Raw genomic sequence first — 18,964 nt, 5'->3', positions numbered from 1 at the left:
AATTAAAATAAACAAATATCTCATTTTGTTCAGAAGTTAAATTTGAATATAGTATCTAGTTAGAGAAATAATTCAGTCTCCAGAAAGGGACGTCTATATTGTTGTGACTGTTAACGAAAACTACCCACGAATTTCTACTTCCACAGCACAAGCTTGGTAAAGCTAATCTCTGTAAAATTTGAAGATGTTTTTACACTTCTATTCCTTCATAATGCAAGTAGCAACTCCAGCTTCAACTTCACTTACCAGAGTGGTTTCTGCTCCTTGAATAACCATAAATTCTAATGTAAAGTGGAATACTTGCGCGCGGGAGCTACTTGCGCGCGCGGGCCACTTGCGCGTTGACGGAGGGAAAATTAGTCGCATTGAGCGCCAAAAGACATGCGACCGGTCACGATTGCAGAGGTGAAGTCGGAGAAATTCTGGATATACAGACAACTAGGTATTGACAGTTAATGTTCTTTCCTGACAAGTCACGAGAAAACTGGAGGCCGAGTGTTCTGAGAAGGAAGCACACAGGACTTTACTGACAACCGTGAAGAGTCCATTTGAGGGTGCTCGAAAATCAGGAGCTCAAGCAAATCTTAGCCAAAAATCCTCATGTGGAGGACAGTGCAGTGAACAATAAAACTGACTACGCTTACAAACTAAATTAGCGCCTCATCTGTGTGTTAATATAGAACATTCATTTTCTGGTTAAAAATATTTGCTGAGTGATGAGAGTAGTAGTGTCTCTCGCACACCAAAATGGAGTGAGAAAAGAAAAATTATCAACACCTATTTCTTACTAGTTTCACTGTTTTCTGAAATAGGGCAGTATGTTCAGTGTCTTTCTCACTAGATTCGTCATTGCTTTAGTAAATTACTTATGGAGAATTAATGACACACATGCGTTACATCATAAGTTGTTCGCATTTAAAATGGGCGTATTTTTTTTACAGTTTTTCACCTAAAAGTAATTACTGACAATTACTCTTTCCGCTCTCTTCACGTAAATGAAGCAGAAAAACGATTAGGCACTCCATTCGTCTTTAGTTACCACAATGGCCTATGTTAGAAGACCAATTCTATTTCAGCTGGAAGAAACTTCTGTTGTAGTTGAACTACTGTGAAACTCGTTGAACTTCATTCTCAGGCCAAAAACTGACTTAAATTACAAAATGAACTTAGAAAATTTTTCGCCCCGTCCTTTACAAAGCACTGTCAGAATAGTTAGTTTATAATCGATAGGCACTACACTCTTAAAGCTCCTTATAATTGTCTAGAGCGGATTCGAGTTATGTTTCACATGTCACACTCGTGACACTTAGTCCTAAGTAAATCATACAAATATTGGGATGATAAAATAGTGCGGCTCACCGTCCTGCCGCTTGCAATACACAGTAGAGCACACACACTGTAGTTTTGAAAAAAGTATGCTATGGAACTATACAACAGAAAAACATGCTGTTACAGTGAAGACATCGCATCACGTGGTAACCAAAGACGTGCTGCTTTCGGACAGCACATCCAATAATATGGACTCGTACTGCTATTTACCGGCCAGCTACAAACATTACGTGATAACGAGGAGAAATGTGATAAGTCTGGAGCATTAGTGGTACTTCATTACTACAGAACACAACAAAATATGGAAACATAATACTTTCAACGAAAAGTCTGCAAGATTCATAATAGTAATTACGCTGTAATAAGATACCAAATTCTAAGACAATTGAAGCACAAAAGGAAAAATCACAAATGCGGTCGAAAGAAGGCAAAAACATAGAAACGGCTCCAAGCACTATGGGATTTAACATCTGAGGTCATCAGCAGCATAGAGTTGCTACAAAGGAACTGTCTCTGTAGACTCTTGCCAAAGAAAACGGGTGGAAGGCACTATCAAAATTTCCATACCGACAAGTCAGTGTCGTTATTTATAAATTTTTTATTTAAATACAACAGTGAAATAAGTATTTTGAGACAAATTTTGTAAAGTGTGGTGTGAAAAACGCCCCGTCTGTATCATGGTACAAAATCTACGTTAAACTTCAGATCCCTCCCTCCCCTATAAAAACTAGGTGGTAATTCCATTCGGAGGTCGGAGGAAGACAACGGCGTACCATCTCCAGTAGAACGGTGTAGTAAATCAGTGTCCTGTTTAAACATACCTTAGTGTTAATTACAGCTTTACTTTGTACTAACGACTGAACAGTTCTTAGACGCATCCCCAAATGGCCGATAATACAGATCAGTAGCGTTTCCTTGTTCAGAGTTTCACTATGAACTGTTATTGTCTGCTTATCGCTGCGACTAAGCTTAAATGCTTTACTGTTGCTATAGTGCTTAAAATGTTCCCACGTCACTTTTCGGAGAATTGGCGACATTCTTTAAACTCTGACTCACTGTCGCTAAAAACAATCTTCCAGCTGAGGGAAAAAGCTGAAGTTTTCCTAAACAGCGTGGCGAAACGATTGCTTGTTACGGGGACGGTTCAGCAGGCTTAGGAGATCTTTGAAAATGTCATTACTTTATTTATTGCCCTGATCCGTTCTCCCGGTTAGATTAGCGATAAAGCATTGTGATAGTCAGGAACACGGTGTAGGAGTGGTCGCTGCCTATAGATCGTGGGGATTCCCCCCCTCTTGTTGGAGTAACTTCTCCCCTCTACCCCCACCACGCAACAGGGAAGTCCCCACTCTCATAGTAAACTGGACCGGGGCGCTCGGGTGTTCTCTCACTTAACGAGCACCTAGTTGGCCTCTGCCGTGCTCATGCTTAAGTGGGGGCCCAGCAGATAGGTGGCTCAGTCAGTCTGAGTGAATCCCCAGGTTTGTGGCTTTCGCGCGGTACTCCAGAAGTGGAGGGAGGTGCGGCCAGGAGACGTATATAACACAACTCCTAGCTATAGGGGCAGAGTAGATGTTCCACGACAGTGCGTTGGAGTGTGTCATGTAATGCAACGTAGTTCTCGTATGTTCACGGTAGGAATTTCCTGTTTCCGCTACTTGTACTGTTAATTTTTAACGTATGCCGTTACGACATAAAACCTAAGCCAGTGCGGGCAGAGTGTTCGTTGTGATTGAGAAAAGTATGAGCTGAATTAAGATGAGCCGCAGTAGCGGTTCACGTTATCAAGACTGAGAATACCGATGGAATCATAAACAGTTATTGTAAATAAAATTGCATTAACCGTTTGAGTACCAGTGGTTCCTGCCTGAAAGCGCCATTTTATTCTTTTAGTTTCGTGAGTGCCTTTAGCGTGAAACCATCGATGTTCTTGCAAAACAGTCATCTAGTGGTAAACAGGTACCTCCACGAACGTGCCGCATTGTTGCAGTCACTAGAGGAGCAATTGGCGCGGACATAGTGTCACACGATTGTAAGAGATTGTGACGTGCCTTTTTTTTATAGTGCCCACTTTGAGATCATTGACAGTGAAACTGAGTATACGCAGTGTTATTGTAACGAAAATTTGGGTTTCTACTTTTGCTGTTATGAGTGATTTCGAAATAACTGGGACAGTATGTAGTTTTGATATTTATTAAATTTTAGGCCGATTTGTGCTTGTAATTTAGGACTATAGTTCCTTTCAGGCATGAGTTAATTAATGGGAGATTATGTCTGGGAAACCACCACCTAAAAAAAATTGAGGGTTACCTTTTTGGCAATTTCTTCTCACATTCGTTGATTATTTCGATAAAGATTACTTCCGTGAAAAATTTTAAAATTACATTTTTCGTGTTGTTCGCCTCAAAGGGTTAAATGTCTGCTAATTAGACTCGAAGATAAGTAAAACTCGCTCTTAATTGTCAATTCTGTGTGAGGGATGCAGAAGACATTAGTTCAAAGAGCTGTTTTTCACAGAAGGCCGAAGAAAATATGAAACTGCTCGGTGGTGCTTAGCAGAACTTTTAAGTTCTTCGGCTGTACGCATCCACTCGAAACGAAACTGCCGTTGGAGTCGTGACAACAATGTGGAACTTCACGAACGCTCCAAAAAGCCACAGTTCATTAAAATGTATGATACAAGGGAATGGTATAGATTGACTGACTCACACACACACACACACACACACACACACACACACACACACACACACACACACGAGGATGGGTGCATCAACAAGGCGTGACAGGGGTAGTTCATGATCATCATAGTTTAACGGAAATGCAGATTTTTAACTCATTACTACAGTGGCTCACTCACTTCAACACAGTATTGGTACGATATCGCATTAAACAAGAAGTTATAACGAAGTCAAATGTTTCCAAACTATATTCCAGGTGCCCAGTACAACTGTTTCCTGCAGTTGCCAAGAGAGCGAAAGATGGATTTTTAAAGGTCTTAATATTACGCAGGAAGGAAGCGCGCAGACTTCTGTTTCGATATGGCTTGAATATCATCTGCAGGATCCCGTAGTTGACCACCACCTGATTCAAAGTGGTTTGAAAATTGTGTGTGTTTGGTACAGAGCGATGTCTAAGATAAAGATGATTTGATCAACATACTGAATACATTATAATGTTGTTGTTGAAGTGTTTTATTGATGTGAAACTGCGATGCTGTTAATTATCAACTAAATGCAAAGCAGTTCGCCCTTCATGCACGTAACATATTTTCTGTTAGAGAGGCAACTTGTAAACTTTCACATTTTGTCGACGAATGTTTCTTTCACACAAACCATAGGTTCTGAAATATGGGCTCCGTAGTTAAACATTTATTGTGAAGAACTGAACGATGCTCATAACTTCCTTATTGACGTACGTTCTTTTTAGTAACGTATTCCAGTCTGATTAGTTTGCTGTGCTCAGACAACGTTTCGTATACAGAACCATAGTTTTCTACAGATTTTTCTCATTCACTTTTACTTGGAAATTTCGTGTCCCGAAGGTCAACTTATTGGAAGACTTTCTCCGAAATATCCCACTCGCACGAAATACGAAGGTAAGTCAATTATTATCTACAAAGTAGTTACAAAATTTTATTGTAATCAAATAGGAAACTTACAAGAACATCATTTTTTGACAGTCTCCTTGCGTTTCAACGCACTTGGTCCATCGTTGTAAAAGCTTCCTCATGATCTCATAAAAGGTTCTCGGTTGAGTTGCGAGCCAGGAATGCACCGCTAATTTCACTACTTCGTCCGAGGAAATCACTGTTCCCGTACTGCACCGAAAATCTTAGATGAATTTCGGCACCTGATACGCCTTCCGACCATAAAACACAGCGGAGCAGCTATGATTAACAGCACGGCAGCGATAACTAAACTTTTTTAACCGACCAGCTTGAAAATTGCAAAGATACAACAACAAATAAACAAAGCATGCGTCATCAACGTAAAACCACAGTACTACCGAAATAAACAAAAATATAACTAAATTCCGGATAATAATTGACTTACCCTCGTACTTAAATATCAGTTACTCCAACTGAGGACATTAAAAGAAAATGGAGACATTACGCTTATGTTATCGAAAGATGGTCAAACTTACAGTTTGGTGTTGGGTATCCACTGGTCTTAGCGATATAGTTATCACATATAGACGATGATTGGAAACGGCTGAAGTCATTATTTGTTTCCTTGTTTTCTCTGTGGATTTCAGCCAGAGCAGTAGCCACTGTCACCGATTCAAACTATACTCGCATGCCACAGGTCGCTACCGAGAAAATAGTACTGTCGTCGTCCCCTGTAGGACAGTATTTCTAATCCAGTCACTTGGAGTGTGCATGATTTTTCCTTTATTAATTTGTAGGTACTCTAGGAGAATACCGAATTGTTTTTAAGCGGTGTGTCTAGATTTTCTTAACACACTATGGTACGCGTGACTCTGTTTTCGCAACGGACATATCTCTTAATTGTGGGAACAGCTTTTTCTACCTCTGGATATAGTTATTCGTAGTTTCGTTTCAGGTCAGTCATATCGGTAAACGTAAACAAGTCATAAGTACTTCTTAGTCATAAGCATTTTGCGTGTGCCCATTAAGTGTTCGACGTACTTTACTTTTTACACTGCTATTTTATATTGGTTAAAAACACCGAAGGCATCGATTATTTATCTGCAACCGATACTGTACCAGAAGTCTACATCTACGTAGACAGTCAATCGGTAAGGCTTACTTTCCCTTCCATCTAAATAAAAACTTGATAGTCTCAAATGACGAAGATGCTTGCTCTGAACCTTCCGCGTAGTGACATGGGCGTACCAGGAAGTATCCACGAATGCAATTATCTTGACGAAGTAGTCGATGTGTTGGCCAAAACTGCGTGGTGTATTGAGTCGAACTGTGACGTCACCTGAACTTCGGAGGTTGTATCCATTCTCTAAGGGGGTGATGGTGTGTATCCGCAGGTTATCGCCATAAAGTTAGAGCTTAAGCCGTCGGCACACGGACCGTGCATGCGAACGTTCAGCGTGCCGAGATTCTGACGTCATAGCGTGGAATAGCACGTTCGGGAGTCTTTCCGAACGAGCAGAGCGATATCTGGCATGTCAGATATTCTGAGCGTGCGTCTGAGCATTGACCAATGAGATGGCACAACGCCACCTACGTCACGCGGACGCCGTCTCCCTTCACTATACAGTTGAGGCGCCATACTGGCATTCATTTTAAGCCTATACGTATATTTGCCGTTTCTGAGCACCAGCAAATTTAGAATCACTGGAAAACCCGTTGTTAACTGTGTGATTCGGTCCAATACAATAATGAGAAACATCATATTCGTGGCAAAAGAATTATTGTAACGAGCGTATTATGAGAGTAGGCTATTTGAAGGCAGCGACACACTGAAGATCAACCCAAAACGCATTGTTCTTGGTACAATGTTATAATTAAATTTCAATTAAGATAATTATCTAAGATTAACGTTTTTAGCAAGGGGTAACACAATATGATTGAAATAATTCAGCCTGTTGTTGGTTTAGCATAATGAGTAGTGTCTCTGTCCAGTAAGCCGGCACAGTAGCTCAGCGTGTTTGGTCAGAGTGTTAGTTGCCCTCTGTAAAAAAAAAAAAAAAAAAAAAAAAAAAAAAAAAAAAAAAAAAAAAAGTGAGTTAATAGATCAAAAACGAACCTAAAACGGATGTCACGACGTCCGCCCCGAGCAGATGCAACTAACGAAAGCGAACAAAATGAGATTAAAAAAATAAAAGTTATGAGTCTTTGTTATGGCGGTGGTTCGCGTCTTAACAGTTCCAAATTTTTTTTTCCTAACATTCGCGTTTTTATTAGGTTCTGATACTTTATTATTAGTTTAATATAAGTATATGGTACAATATTTGATGTTGTGTAAATATAAGTTCACCTTTTTTTGAGGGGTGACTTTGTTCGATTGGCTTAATCTACAGGACAGCTTACGCTACTTGTATAAAGATATTTTGCTCCTTTTTCTTTTACGCTTCGTAATTCATATGTTTCAAAGATTCTGCTACTGGGTAGGAACAGTGATCAAGTAAGACTGAGCTTGGGGTTTTACTAAAATGTGGGAATGATGGAATAATGTTTATCTTACGCGGAGAAGTATTCCAAATTTGTACCGCACTGTTTGTGATGGAACTTTTATAAGCCTGTGTCCTTACTGATTTGACATGATAGTTTCCTTTTCGTGGACGATGGAGGAAATGTGCGTTTTAATAGAGCTAACGTGGGATTTTTACGCGCACCCGTTGAGTAAACAGTGTGATTTACGAACTAGAAACATTACTCAAACTGCCGCTGGTGTGCGTTGCGATCGCGTATACCACGCTGGGGCCCACGTACCGTATGCACAAGTCGCATCATTCCTGAGCGTTCAGCAGCACGTTGAATTTGGCACGCTCAACGTTAACGTTCGACAGCACAGTCCGTGTGCCGACGGCTTTACGTGTTGGAGCCGGCCTGTGGGGCGTGTCTGCTTAATACAGAGCGCACGGCAGGTGGAGGGCGACGTTCCCTTTTACTCCATATCCGTAATGCTACATGAACTTCTTTCCGCGTCGTCGACACTGTAGAGCCTTCTACCAGGGAAAGCAAGGCGACGATGTTGTTTGGTGTCCCGTATCCTCTTTCTACAACACAACTGCACTGTACTAACAGGGTTCTTTATTTATCAGAACAGAAAGCAACTTTAAGGTAGGCCATGTGTTGTGGTACAACCTCTTCCGTAATAGTCCGTTAGCCTCACTAGTGCTGAAGTAAGCCCCCCACCCCCCCACCTATAAACACTATAGTCCCGTAGCTGGTGACGTGAACTAGCAGACGCCAACTAGAATAGTAACTGAGCCGACTTCGACTGACTCGACTGAATGGGACTGAATGGGACTGCGATAGACCGAATCCTTCGGTCCGCGACGGAGATTTAAATACTGGCCGTCGAGAGGGCATTGGCGGAGCATTGCTTGCTAATCTGTCTTTCGCCCCCCCCCCCCCTCTCCTGATAGGGGCATTTGTCCAGCGCCCACTATTGACCTTCTCTTGCCGTCTATGCCGACTGCTGTGCTGGCGACAGCTGTGCACTAAGTACATGTAGGGAATCTCCTTACTACCACTAAAAATGTGCTGACGACATACAGTTCGCGAATCCCGTCAGAGAGCAATGCTTTATCAGCTTATACAAACATTGTTTCCATAAATCTCGAAAAGTTCTTGACCTATTTTAGATTTTTACATGATACACTAATAAATGCTCGGACGGAGAATATATATTGTACAAGTTTTCTGTTAAAACGGTCTATTCGAAAAAATGTGCTATGAAAATGCACGGTTTCGTTGTCTGTCATTTTTAAGAGAGCAGGGGATAAACAATTACACAAATTCTCTCTCCAATATATAGTCCTACTCCTTCCATATAATTACAAACAAAAATTTTATAAACATAGCATTCCTTCCTCGTAGTTCGTCTTACCAGAAAACAGAGTTGTCCTTATGGCTTATTAGTGGCAGTGCCTGACATTACGTGGGACGTTTAGTATTTGCCACACACAGTGATTCCCCTGTGCCTTGTTGATAACCTTGGCAAATACAAGCAGCATTGAAAACCGCAATTGCTTTAAATCGAAGGGCATATTTGAATCACTGGGTATCAACGGAATGCGACGAGTGAATAAGTTTCCACCTGCGCCATTCATAGAGATCAGGTCTTAGGCTTTCTTTTCAGGCTTTCGCAAAGATACAGCAATTTCAAATCAGAAGTTCAGTAACACAGCATAGATTACGCATGGAGTCATTTTCAAGTTCCCAAAAAACTGCAGAACATGAATTAAAATATCTCGCATGTAGTATGTCGCATGTAATAGCGGCAACTAATCAAGAAAGAAAAGTTCGCAATCATGTTTCCGTCAAATTCTCCAGCTTTTGCTCATCCCACGATCTAGTAACTTGAAGCCTCAAACAAGATTTCGTTCGCAGTAACAATAAAGTAGAGTCAAGGTAGGGTGGGGGGGGGGAGGAGGAGGAGGAGGAGGAGGAGGAGGGAGAATGATGTGATATGGACATAGGGTACGGGAGGAGACCTGGACGTACACCGAATTCCCATACATACATACATACATGCATGCATACGAATTCAAATCATTGCAGGGTTCACTAGTGTGGTACAGAATGAAAATGTTACACTTTTGTCATTCACTAAGTTTTCATTTACTCATAGTGGTATTTGACATTTACGCTTTTATCACGTCGAAACGCGGGTAGCACGGACAAACTGTACAGTATTTTGGTTTCGCTTGGCAGTCGCTGTCGTCATAACACCGTGCTCCAACAAAAATCTGAAGTTTGCACCACAGTTCAAGATAATTTCCACTATGATGAAAAAGTTGGTGTCGTCTACTCACGGCTTTCTGTGACGGAAATGACGCTATGGAACATCAGCGAGCTACTTGCCGAAGTTGTTGAAAGGAAGCACTAAGTAACTTGTTCGGTGGAATTTTTTGGTCTTTATCAGATTGAACAAGGCAACGGTGAATGCAAAAGTGTGTATTGTTATAGACTGTATCATGGTTATAAAGGAAGGTAGCGAAAGTTCAGGAAAGTGGCATCATATTATAAAAACGGAAAGCTGTCGCCAACCCAAGCACTATGCTGCAGCCACAGTGCTTGGAAGCGATGGACAGCCCACGTCTAAGTTACCAGTCGTTCGTAGTTAAGCCTTGAAGGCCACTTTGGCCCTGTTGTTGTAATGTAGTGTGACGTAAATGTGATTCTGCGTCGTCGTCTTGAACGTATTTAAATTATGCACTGACTTTGTAGTGTTAAGTCTCCGCCACAACTGCTTTTGGTAATTCCGTTCCATTGTAAGATCATTAGCTCTGTTGTTGCAGATTTGCCTCATTATAGGAGGAATTGATGAGAAGAGTTCTTATTGATAGTCTTCACCAAAAGGCGAATTAATAGTCGTTGATTTTGTTAGTTGGGCAACTAACAGTAATACTCTGTTTGGCGCTCGACTGTACTCCGAGGGGCTGATTTTTGCGCGGTCAGCCGAAAGTATTTTTTTCATCCAGTCTTCTTGTACAGTTTCCCCTCTCTGGCTCCCCATAGAAATTAATCCACTGTGATGCCTTAACGCACGTCGTAAGATGCTGTTTCTTTTTATAATCAGTGTTCCACCAGCGCTTTATTTCCTCAACGATTGAGAGCCTTTTTATCAGTCCTTAGTTTTCAGCTACCTATAATACCTCATCTCACAAGAAATGATAATCTTCTCGGGTTTTCCCCCCAGTCTATGATTCACTACTGCACAATGCCTTACTCCAGACGTACGTTCACAAAATGTTATTTTTCAAGTCCTGTGGTTGATATTACTAGCGAGCAAGGCCCTATTTCCCTGTGTTACTCCGCTTTTTATATAGTCCTTGCTTCCTTCCTTCCTTCCTCTGCCACGTTTCTTCGCGTCCTAGGTAACAGAATTCCTTGACTTTGCCTACATTGCGAACCCATATTTTGATCAGCTTATCGCTAACCTCATTCCTGTTACTAATAATTACTTTCGCATTTCTTTGGTTTATTATAAATCCGTAGTACGTGCTCAGTAATTCACGTCAGGTCCCGCATTTTTTCCTCGTGTTCACTGGTGGCAATGTCATCAGCGAATCTTAAAATACAGATCCTTCTACCATGAATTTTAATCCCACCCACGTTCCTTTCCGTTACTGCTTCTTCGTTGTACAGGTTGAACAGCAGGGAGAGATACTGCACTCCTGCCTTAAATACTTCCTAATCAGAATACTTCTCTCATCGTCGTCCCATTAGTATTATCTTTGTTCTTGTACATGTGTTCGTACTGTTTTACCAGGTGTGGAGCGCATCGTAAGGTGATCATAATATTTTAGGGTACTAAACGTGCTATTACGTATTCATCGAGAAGGGTTTTCCAGCACTGAGGAAGAAAAAAAGGAATTGATGATGTAACGAACGATAAAAGGAACATTCACACGCTGATCCAGACACTTACATGCTTTGCGCTGTCTAAGTGCGCGTCATTTATGTTGGCGGCCGAGTTTAGGTTCGTTCTGCTCATCTGACGTCAAAAAATAGTCAGCCAATGAACAGAGAACGACGTTGCCAAATCTCGACTGCAGAGCAGAGCACAGACGAGTGTCCTCAGTTTTAGAAACGTTCAGTCATAAATAAAGTAATAGAACAAAAGCAATGTCTTGATAGCAGACTTTGTTTTATAGAAAGTTTGGGAAAACCATTCTTTATACCAATTGCTTCATATTCTAATAATTAATGAAACGAAACAAGCAATAAGACTCCTAATTCAAGCGATAGCAAGGAAAGGTGTTCGTATCAATTTCACGAACCGCATTTTCGCAATAAAGAACAGCGGTAATTGTTTATTTCCTAATGTACTTCGACGAAGTGCGAGTAATTCATAGGCATACCAACAGTGTTCGTCAGAATTTCGCGTGAGCTGTTAGTCCTTCTGGAAGTACACTGCAGGACGAGCTGCGCTAGCGTAACGGTTAAGGCGTTGGGTAAGTAAGCGAAAGGTAGTGTGTTCAAACCTTGAGCGATGCTAAATATTTCTTCATTTAAAAACAACATCGAAGTGTCTTACTTCACGAATTTTATTCGTTTGAATGCAGTTTTTTGAAATTTCTAGTGCTTTCTCTTCATTAACCCTTTCGCTGCTGCAGTCACGTGCTCCCCGCATTCCGCGCTGTGCGCGATTTTGTCATCACTGCACTGCCCGCCTGTGCACACACATGGTGTTCCCACTGCTTTGACACTCTTATCATTCGATTTCACAAAAACTATTTCGCCCAAAAATTAGATTTTTAAACATATTCTTGACTGATACCTTCCCCCCATAAATGACTTAATTTAGTTTCGATATTTAACCCCGTTATTGTGCAGCATTAAATGTAGTAAACCATTGCACGAAATTTTGAAGAGTTTCAGAGGTAAAAGTCCATGGCGTATACTTTCCGTATGGTCGATTTTAGTTGCCACAATGTTGAGAATGAAATGTGGACAAGGTACTTAAATTTCATATAAAATTTACTGTATAACAATATCATTTAATATACGTACCACTTAGGTGTCGTATGTAATATTGAGAAATATTCCGTCTTTCGCGACTGTAATAAAAGTTTTATTTACACCGGGCGCGTTTGGCTTTATTTTAAAGCACTTCAATCAATGAAAGGTATGGTACATACACAATGGTACTCATGTTCTCTTTCTTGTTTTTGTTCCACAGTCGCAGTTTTACCAATGGTATTGAAATATATTGCCCTTCTGCAACTGTAATAAGCGACTTATTTAGACCAGACGTGTTTCTCTCTTTTGAAGCATATTCAGTGGACAGTATTTTGTCTCCTCCATTGCCAAGTCACCTTTCGTAGTTTTGTGCTGCGGTAACACAATATTCAACGTTTGTGTCGGCTGTTCAGTGTTTTAGCAAATAAATGCTGTTTGTGTGTGCCACATACAAAAATTACATTAGACATAGCTCTGAGCACTTCACTGATAGACTGTATATTCAAGTCCTAATGTTTTTGTAAGTCCACAGTTTTGTTTAATGTACTTTGTCTACTTCCTTTCGATTGATTGAAGTGCTTTAAAATAACGCCAAATGTGCCTGGTGTAAATAAAACTTTTGTTACAGTCGCGAAAGACGGAATATTTCTCAATATTACATACAACACCGATGTGGTACTTAAATCAAATGAGATATTATTATACAGTAAATTTTATATGAAATTGAGGTATCTTGTCCACATTTCATTTTCAACATGGCAACTGAAATCGACCATACGGAAAGTACACTCTATGGACTTTCACCTCTGCAAACTCTTCAAAATTTCGTGCAATGGTTTACTACATTTAATGCTGCATAATAACTGCGTTGAACATCGAAACAAAATTGTCATTTATGGGGGGAAGGTATCAGTCAAGAAGATGTGTAAAAAAATCAAATTTTTGGGCCAAATAGTTTTTGTGGAATCTAGTGATAAGAGTGTCAAAGCAGTGGGAACACCATGTTTCTGCTCAGGCGGGCAGTGCAGTGACAAAATCGCGCACAGCGCGGAATGCGGGGAGCACGTCTCTGTAGCCGCGAAAGGGTTAATGCGGCCGTGGTGGCTTTATTTCATAAACTGCGCGCTCCCCCCTAAACGTAAGCTTTCGAACTATATGCTATACTATGGCGCTGCTTCTCTTGGCGCGTGCAACTGGCAACGCAGCAATCTCCCGTGTCTGGGCGGGCATGCGCGAGCCGCCAAGATAAAAGAATTCAACTATACTCACAAAAGTCAGGCGAGGCGCATTCACCAGTATACGAGGGGATACCCGAAAAAAAAACCGAATAACATTGCCGTCGGCGGAGCTTGTGTAAGACCCATTTCTGCCGCTAGGCAGTTCAGTGCCGCCTGTGTTGTCGACCTGGCTTGTTCTGTTCATGTGCAGAGATTGTTTTTACTGGCTAACGCTGTTTCGTTGTTCTTTCGTTTTTTCATGGTGACAAGTTTAAGTGAACAACGTGCAGCTGCCAAAAATTGTTTTCTACTAGGTAAAAATGCTGCTGAAACTGTTTTGAACAGCTTACCAAGAAGACTCTATGGGGAAAAACTAAAGTACACGAGCAGTTCGCTCGATTAAAAAATGGCGACTTGTAGATTGATAACAAACCTCGCCCTGGACGTTCATCAACTTCCCGAATCGACAAAAATATTGAAAAAAAATAGATAGCTTGTACTCAGAGACCTTCGACAGACAACTGATCCACTGTCGGAGATTAGTGGGTTATCGTAAAGCCCGCTTCAGAGAGTTTCAACGGAAGATTTGGGAATGAAAAGGGTTCCTGCCAAGTTTCATCCTTAGCTTCTTACTGACAATCAAAAGGAACGTGGAGTTCAAACGTGGCGTGCTTTGAAACAGCAGCATGAAACTGCTTCAGATTTTCTGTGAAGTCATTACTGGTGATGAGGCATGGTGCTGTGGTTATGACCCAGAAACAAAGCAAGTCACGCCAATGGAAGACTATATCGTCACCCTGTCCCAAAAAAGTCAAATCAAACATAATAAGTGATGATTTGATTTTTTGATGCCAAGGGCGTAGTACATTTAGAGTTTGTTCCTCACGTCAGACCGCCAATCAAACATTTTATTTGGAAGTTTTAAGAAGATTGTGTTCCTTGTTCGTCCAAAAAGACCCGACTTGAAGCAGAACTTCTCATTTTAGGTAGCAACGAACATTGAGACTCCAATGAGGGGCTGTGGTCCGTCTTGTTGGAAGGTGAAATTCTCAGAAACAACCAACCAAAACATTAAGGTAGGAGTTACTCTTCAGTCTTTTCAATGAAAAAAAATGTCTCAGTCCTTCTCTGTGACATCGCACAAAGAACGTTAACCTACGACAAATCTCGTTCATGAGCCGCAATTGCATGAGCATTTTGGCAATTAACCTTTCCAGGTAAATGGAAGTTTGCCGAATATAACCATTTCCGGTCAGTGATAGTTTGTTGGACTAGAGGACGCAATACACTCCATGTAAACCATTATGTAGCCACGTACAGCTTGCACAGTGCGTTGTTGACAACTTGGGTCCATGGCTACGTGAGGCCGGCGTCACACTCCGCTCTTAGCCACTAGAGTCGGTCGCCTACTAACACAGCCCCGTAACGCCAAATTTCGCTGCGCTTTCCTGACGGATACGGTTTGTTTGTCGTTAAGTCCCACATTGATTTCTCCGGGTATTTCACGCAGTGTGGCTTGTGTGTTAGCATTGACGCGCACAATGAAGAATGGGGTGCGCAAGGTTCGGTCTTGGGTCCTCTGCTGTTCTTAATATATATATTAACGACTTGCCATTCTATATTCACGAAGATGCAAAGCTGGTACTTTTTGCCGATGATAAAAGTATAGCTATCTGACCCTACAGACAACAATTAACTGGTGAAATTGTAAACGATGTTTTTCAGAAAATCATTAAGTGGTTCTCCGCAAATGGGCTCTCATTAAACTTTGACAAAACACAGTACATTCAGTTCCACAAGGTAATGGAATGACACCGTTAGTAAATACAGACTTCGATCAGAAATCGGTAGCTGAGGTAGAATATTCAAAATTTCTAGGTGTATGCATTGATTAGGGGTTGAACTGGAAAAAACACACTGAAAATCTGCTGAAACGTTGGAGTTTAGCTACTTATGCTATTCGGGTCATTGCAATTTTGGCGATATACATCTCAGTAAATTAGCTTACCACGCCTATTTTCATTCTCTGCTTTCGTATGACATCATATTCTGGGGTAACTAATCATTGAATAAAAGTGTGTTCATTGCACGAAAGCGTGTAATCAGAATAATTGCTGGAGCTCACCAAAGATCATCCTGCAGACACTTATTTAAAGAGCTAGGGATCTTCACTGTAGCCTCACAATATACAGTGTGCATTAAAACACTTTCAAGCGTCATAGAAAATTTATTTCCCTTTCTACAGTGTTAAATTTCTGGAAATGGAAAGCTTAAAATCCAATTGGAAAAATAAATGTAATTTGCAGACGTGATTAATGTTAAAACTGGTGGCCTTCAGCATCAATACATTTCTGAGTACGAGTCACCACTGATTCCATACATTCTACCAAAGTATCGAATGAGATTTCTGCACACACCGCCCGAATCTCATTCCAAAGTGTGTCAAGGTTACGTGGTTTACGTTTGTACACCTTATCTTTAACTGTGCCCCATAAGAAGAAATCCAGCGGCGTGAGGTCTGGAGAGCGTGCAGGAAACTCGATTGGTCCCCTGCGTCCTATCCACTGGCCTGGCATATTGTGATCCAGGTATGCTCATACATCCCTATGATAGTGCGGCGGGGCGCAATCTTGTTGGAAATAAAACTCATCGTTACCGTATAATGCACGAATGGCAGGGAATATGGAATCAGCAAGCACTGTTAGGTACGTTTCTCCAGTAACAGTACCTTCAAAGCGGAAAGGCCCAATGAGTCCCCTTGCAGACAAACAGTACCACAAATTTACACCAGGCAAATTCACAGCCTTTTCAGCTGTAATGTGAGGATTATCTTCAGCCCAGTACACACAATTATGCATATTGACAGTTCCATTGAGTTTGAATTGGGCTTCATCCGACCAGATTATGCTACCCATAAATCCCGGTTCACGTGTCACCATCTCCTGAACCCATTCACAAAATTCTAACCTTCGATCTGGATCGTCGTCACTTAGCTATTGCACCAGCCTTGGAATGTACACACGGAACTTGCCTTTCTTCAGAATGCGTAGCACACTACTAGCACTTACATTACTCTCACGTGCCGCTTGCCTTGAAGATTTTTGAGGCGAACGCTGAAACAGTTCCGAGACCGCAGTTGTGGAATCATCACTTGTAGCTGTACGAGGTCGCCCTGATCGACCTTTATGCACATCACACACTGTTCCATGAATTTCGAATTTGTCTTGTAGACGTGTAATTGTTAACCTTGGTGGTTCTGTACCATACTCACTTCTCCACTGTCTTCGAAAAGCAGCTACATTCTCAAACTTCCAGTACCACTTAATTATCTGCTTCCGAGCTTCAAATCTCAAACGCACGTCCGCCATGTTGCGGTTACTTCCTTTCCGCTGCTGCCACCTGTTGAAGAAACAGAACATTACTTTCTCACGGATATTGAACCTTGTAGAATGGGAAATAAATTGTCTGTGACAGTTCAAAGTGTGTCTACATTTTTTTTACGCACCCTGTATATATTCACTTAAGAAATTTATTAACAATCCGCACGAATTCAAAAGTAATAGCAGTGTACACGGCTAAAAGACTATGAGAAAGGATGATCTTCACTACTCAAGGTTAAATCTGTGGCTCAGAAGGGGGTAAATTATGCTGCCACAAGTCTTTGGTCACTTACCTAATGGCATCAAAAGTCTGACGGATAGCCATATAGCATTTAAAAGGAAATTAAAAGAATTTCTTAATGGCAACTCCTTCTCCTCATTAGATGAATATTTGGATATAGTAAGTGGGTAATTTCCCCAACCCCCACCATAAAAATGAAAAATATTGTCATGTAATATTTTGTGTAATGTAATATCTTGTATAGACACCTTTTATTAACCTGACACGTTCCACATCATTACGAAGTGTCGTATTCATGATCTATGGAAAAAGTACTAATCTACACACCGCTGCTCTTGGTCGTTACGTGAAGACGGTCAGCCACTGCGTTGTGTCTAGTGAGAGTTAATGGCTGAAAATGAGTGTTCTCGGCACTCTCTTGCCTTTGTAGAGTTAGGTATATTGAATTCGCTAACGCTTTCCGAAATGGAATGCCCCACTACCATTCTGTGTTCAAAGTCGTGTGGCCATTATCACGTGGGAAACCGTTTCATACGAAACACCTGAATACAAATGACAGCTCCGCCAACTCACTGCCGGTTTATACCGTGTGTACACGATAGTACTGTTATCTGTGTACAAGTGCGTATTGCTGTCCCACTACTTTGTCACCTACAGTACGTGTATAGCGCAATGTGTGTAGTAGAGTCTCGATAGTTCGAGTATCGGTAGTTAGTTTCCAATAATCCGAGCCTCTTTAAAAAAAGTTGCAAAGATCTACTTTTTTACTGACATGATAAATAATGAAAACATCATTGCAAAAGATACATAGGGAGAGTACAGCTCAGTGACAAAGCAGACAACAATGCAATCAACACCGACGATTAGCTCTCTGCCCTGTTGCACGAACATCTGTTGTCAGTATGCCATGAAATACCCCCGGTTGCTGCCGATCAAAACTGGGGAGTTTATATGCTGCTGTGGTTTCCAGTACCTGTACCGTAGAGTGTTGTGTATCGTTTTGTTTGTTGGCTGCGTGTTCCGTCGTACACCTTACAAGGACGAGTGCTGTAACAAAAAAGAGGAAATTTGTGCCTTTGCATCTAAAATTAAAAGCACTAAGACGACTTGACAAAGGAGAAACAATAAACTTGCTCTCGAATATAGTGTCGGTGAAATTACTGTTGGTGACTGGCGAAGAAACCGACTTAAATTGGAACAGTTTTCTTCACAGAAATGCTCACACGAATCTCTTAGTCGTAGAAGTATAAAGAAGACTTCGAGAAAACAAGTGAGGCATTGTTCATGTGGTTTACCCAACAGAAGGGTGCTCAGATTTCTGGTCCAATCTCGCAAGAAAAAGCTTGGTTTTTCAGAAACCAGCTGCAGGAAGGAGATGACAATTTCGCCGCTAGTGTTGGCTGGCCCGACAAGCGGAAGAAGAGGTATGGAGAGGAGTGCGTCAACTAAACGTATGTGGAGAAAAAGTATCTGGTGACGCTCAGGCCGTTTCAAGAATTATCGTAGAGTTTAAAAAAATCATAACTGACGAAAATTTGTCTAATGAACAAATATATAACTGTGACGTAACTGGGCTAAATTTTAAAATGTTACCAGCGAGAACACTTTCTTCTTGTGAAGAAAAAAGTGCTCCTGGGCACAAAAAAGCAACGAGCGGCTTACAGTTACGATAGCTTCAAAT

At 41.2% G+C, this 18,964-nt stretch overlaps 1 protein-coding gene across 3 annotated transcripts in view; it reads left to right on the top strand.

Annotated features, from left to right (window-relative positions):
- Positions 1 to 18,964, top strand: part of LOC126458284 (probable multidrug resistance-associated protein lethal(2)03659) — a 268,997-nt gene that overhangs the window by 116,569 nt on the left and 133,464 nt on the right. Inside the window, exon 1 of one of the 3 annotated variants that reach the window (XM_050095217.1) lies at positions 2,903 to 2,963. The exons of the other annotated variants lie outside the window; for them this stretch is intronic. Coding sequence (XP_049951174.1) covers positions 2,937 to 2,963 — 27 coding nt within the window. The 5' untranslated portion in view covers positions 2,903 to 2,936. Of the gene's footprint in view, positions 1 to 2,902; positions 2,964 to 18,964 lie in introns of those variants that run through there. 3 annotated transcript variants of the gene reach the window in all.

The sequence above is a fragment of the Schistocerca serialis genome, chromosome 2, assembly GCF_023864345.2.
Source record: "Schistocerca serialis cubense isolate TAMUIC-IGC-003099 chromosome 2, iqSchSeri2.2, whole genome shotgun sequence".
NCBI classification, from domain to species: Eukaryota; Metazoa; Arthropoda; class Insecta; order Orthoptera; family Acrididae; genus Schistocerca; species Schistocerca serialis.
This window is presented reverse-complemented; position numbering and strand designations above follow the sequence as displayed.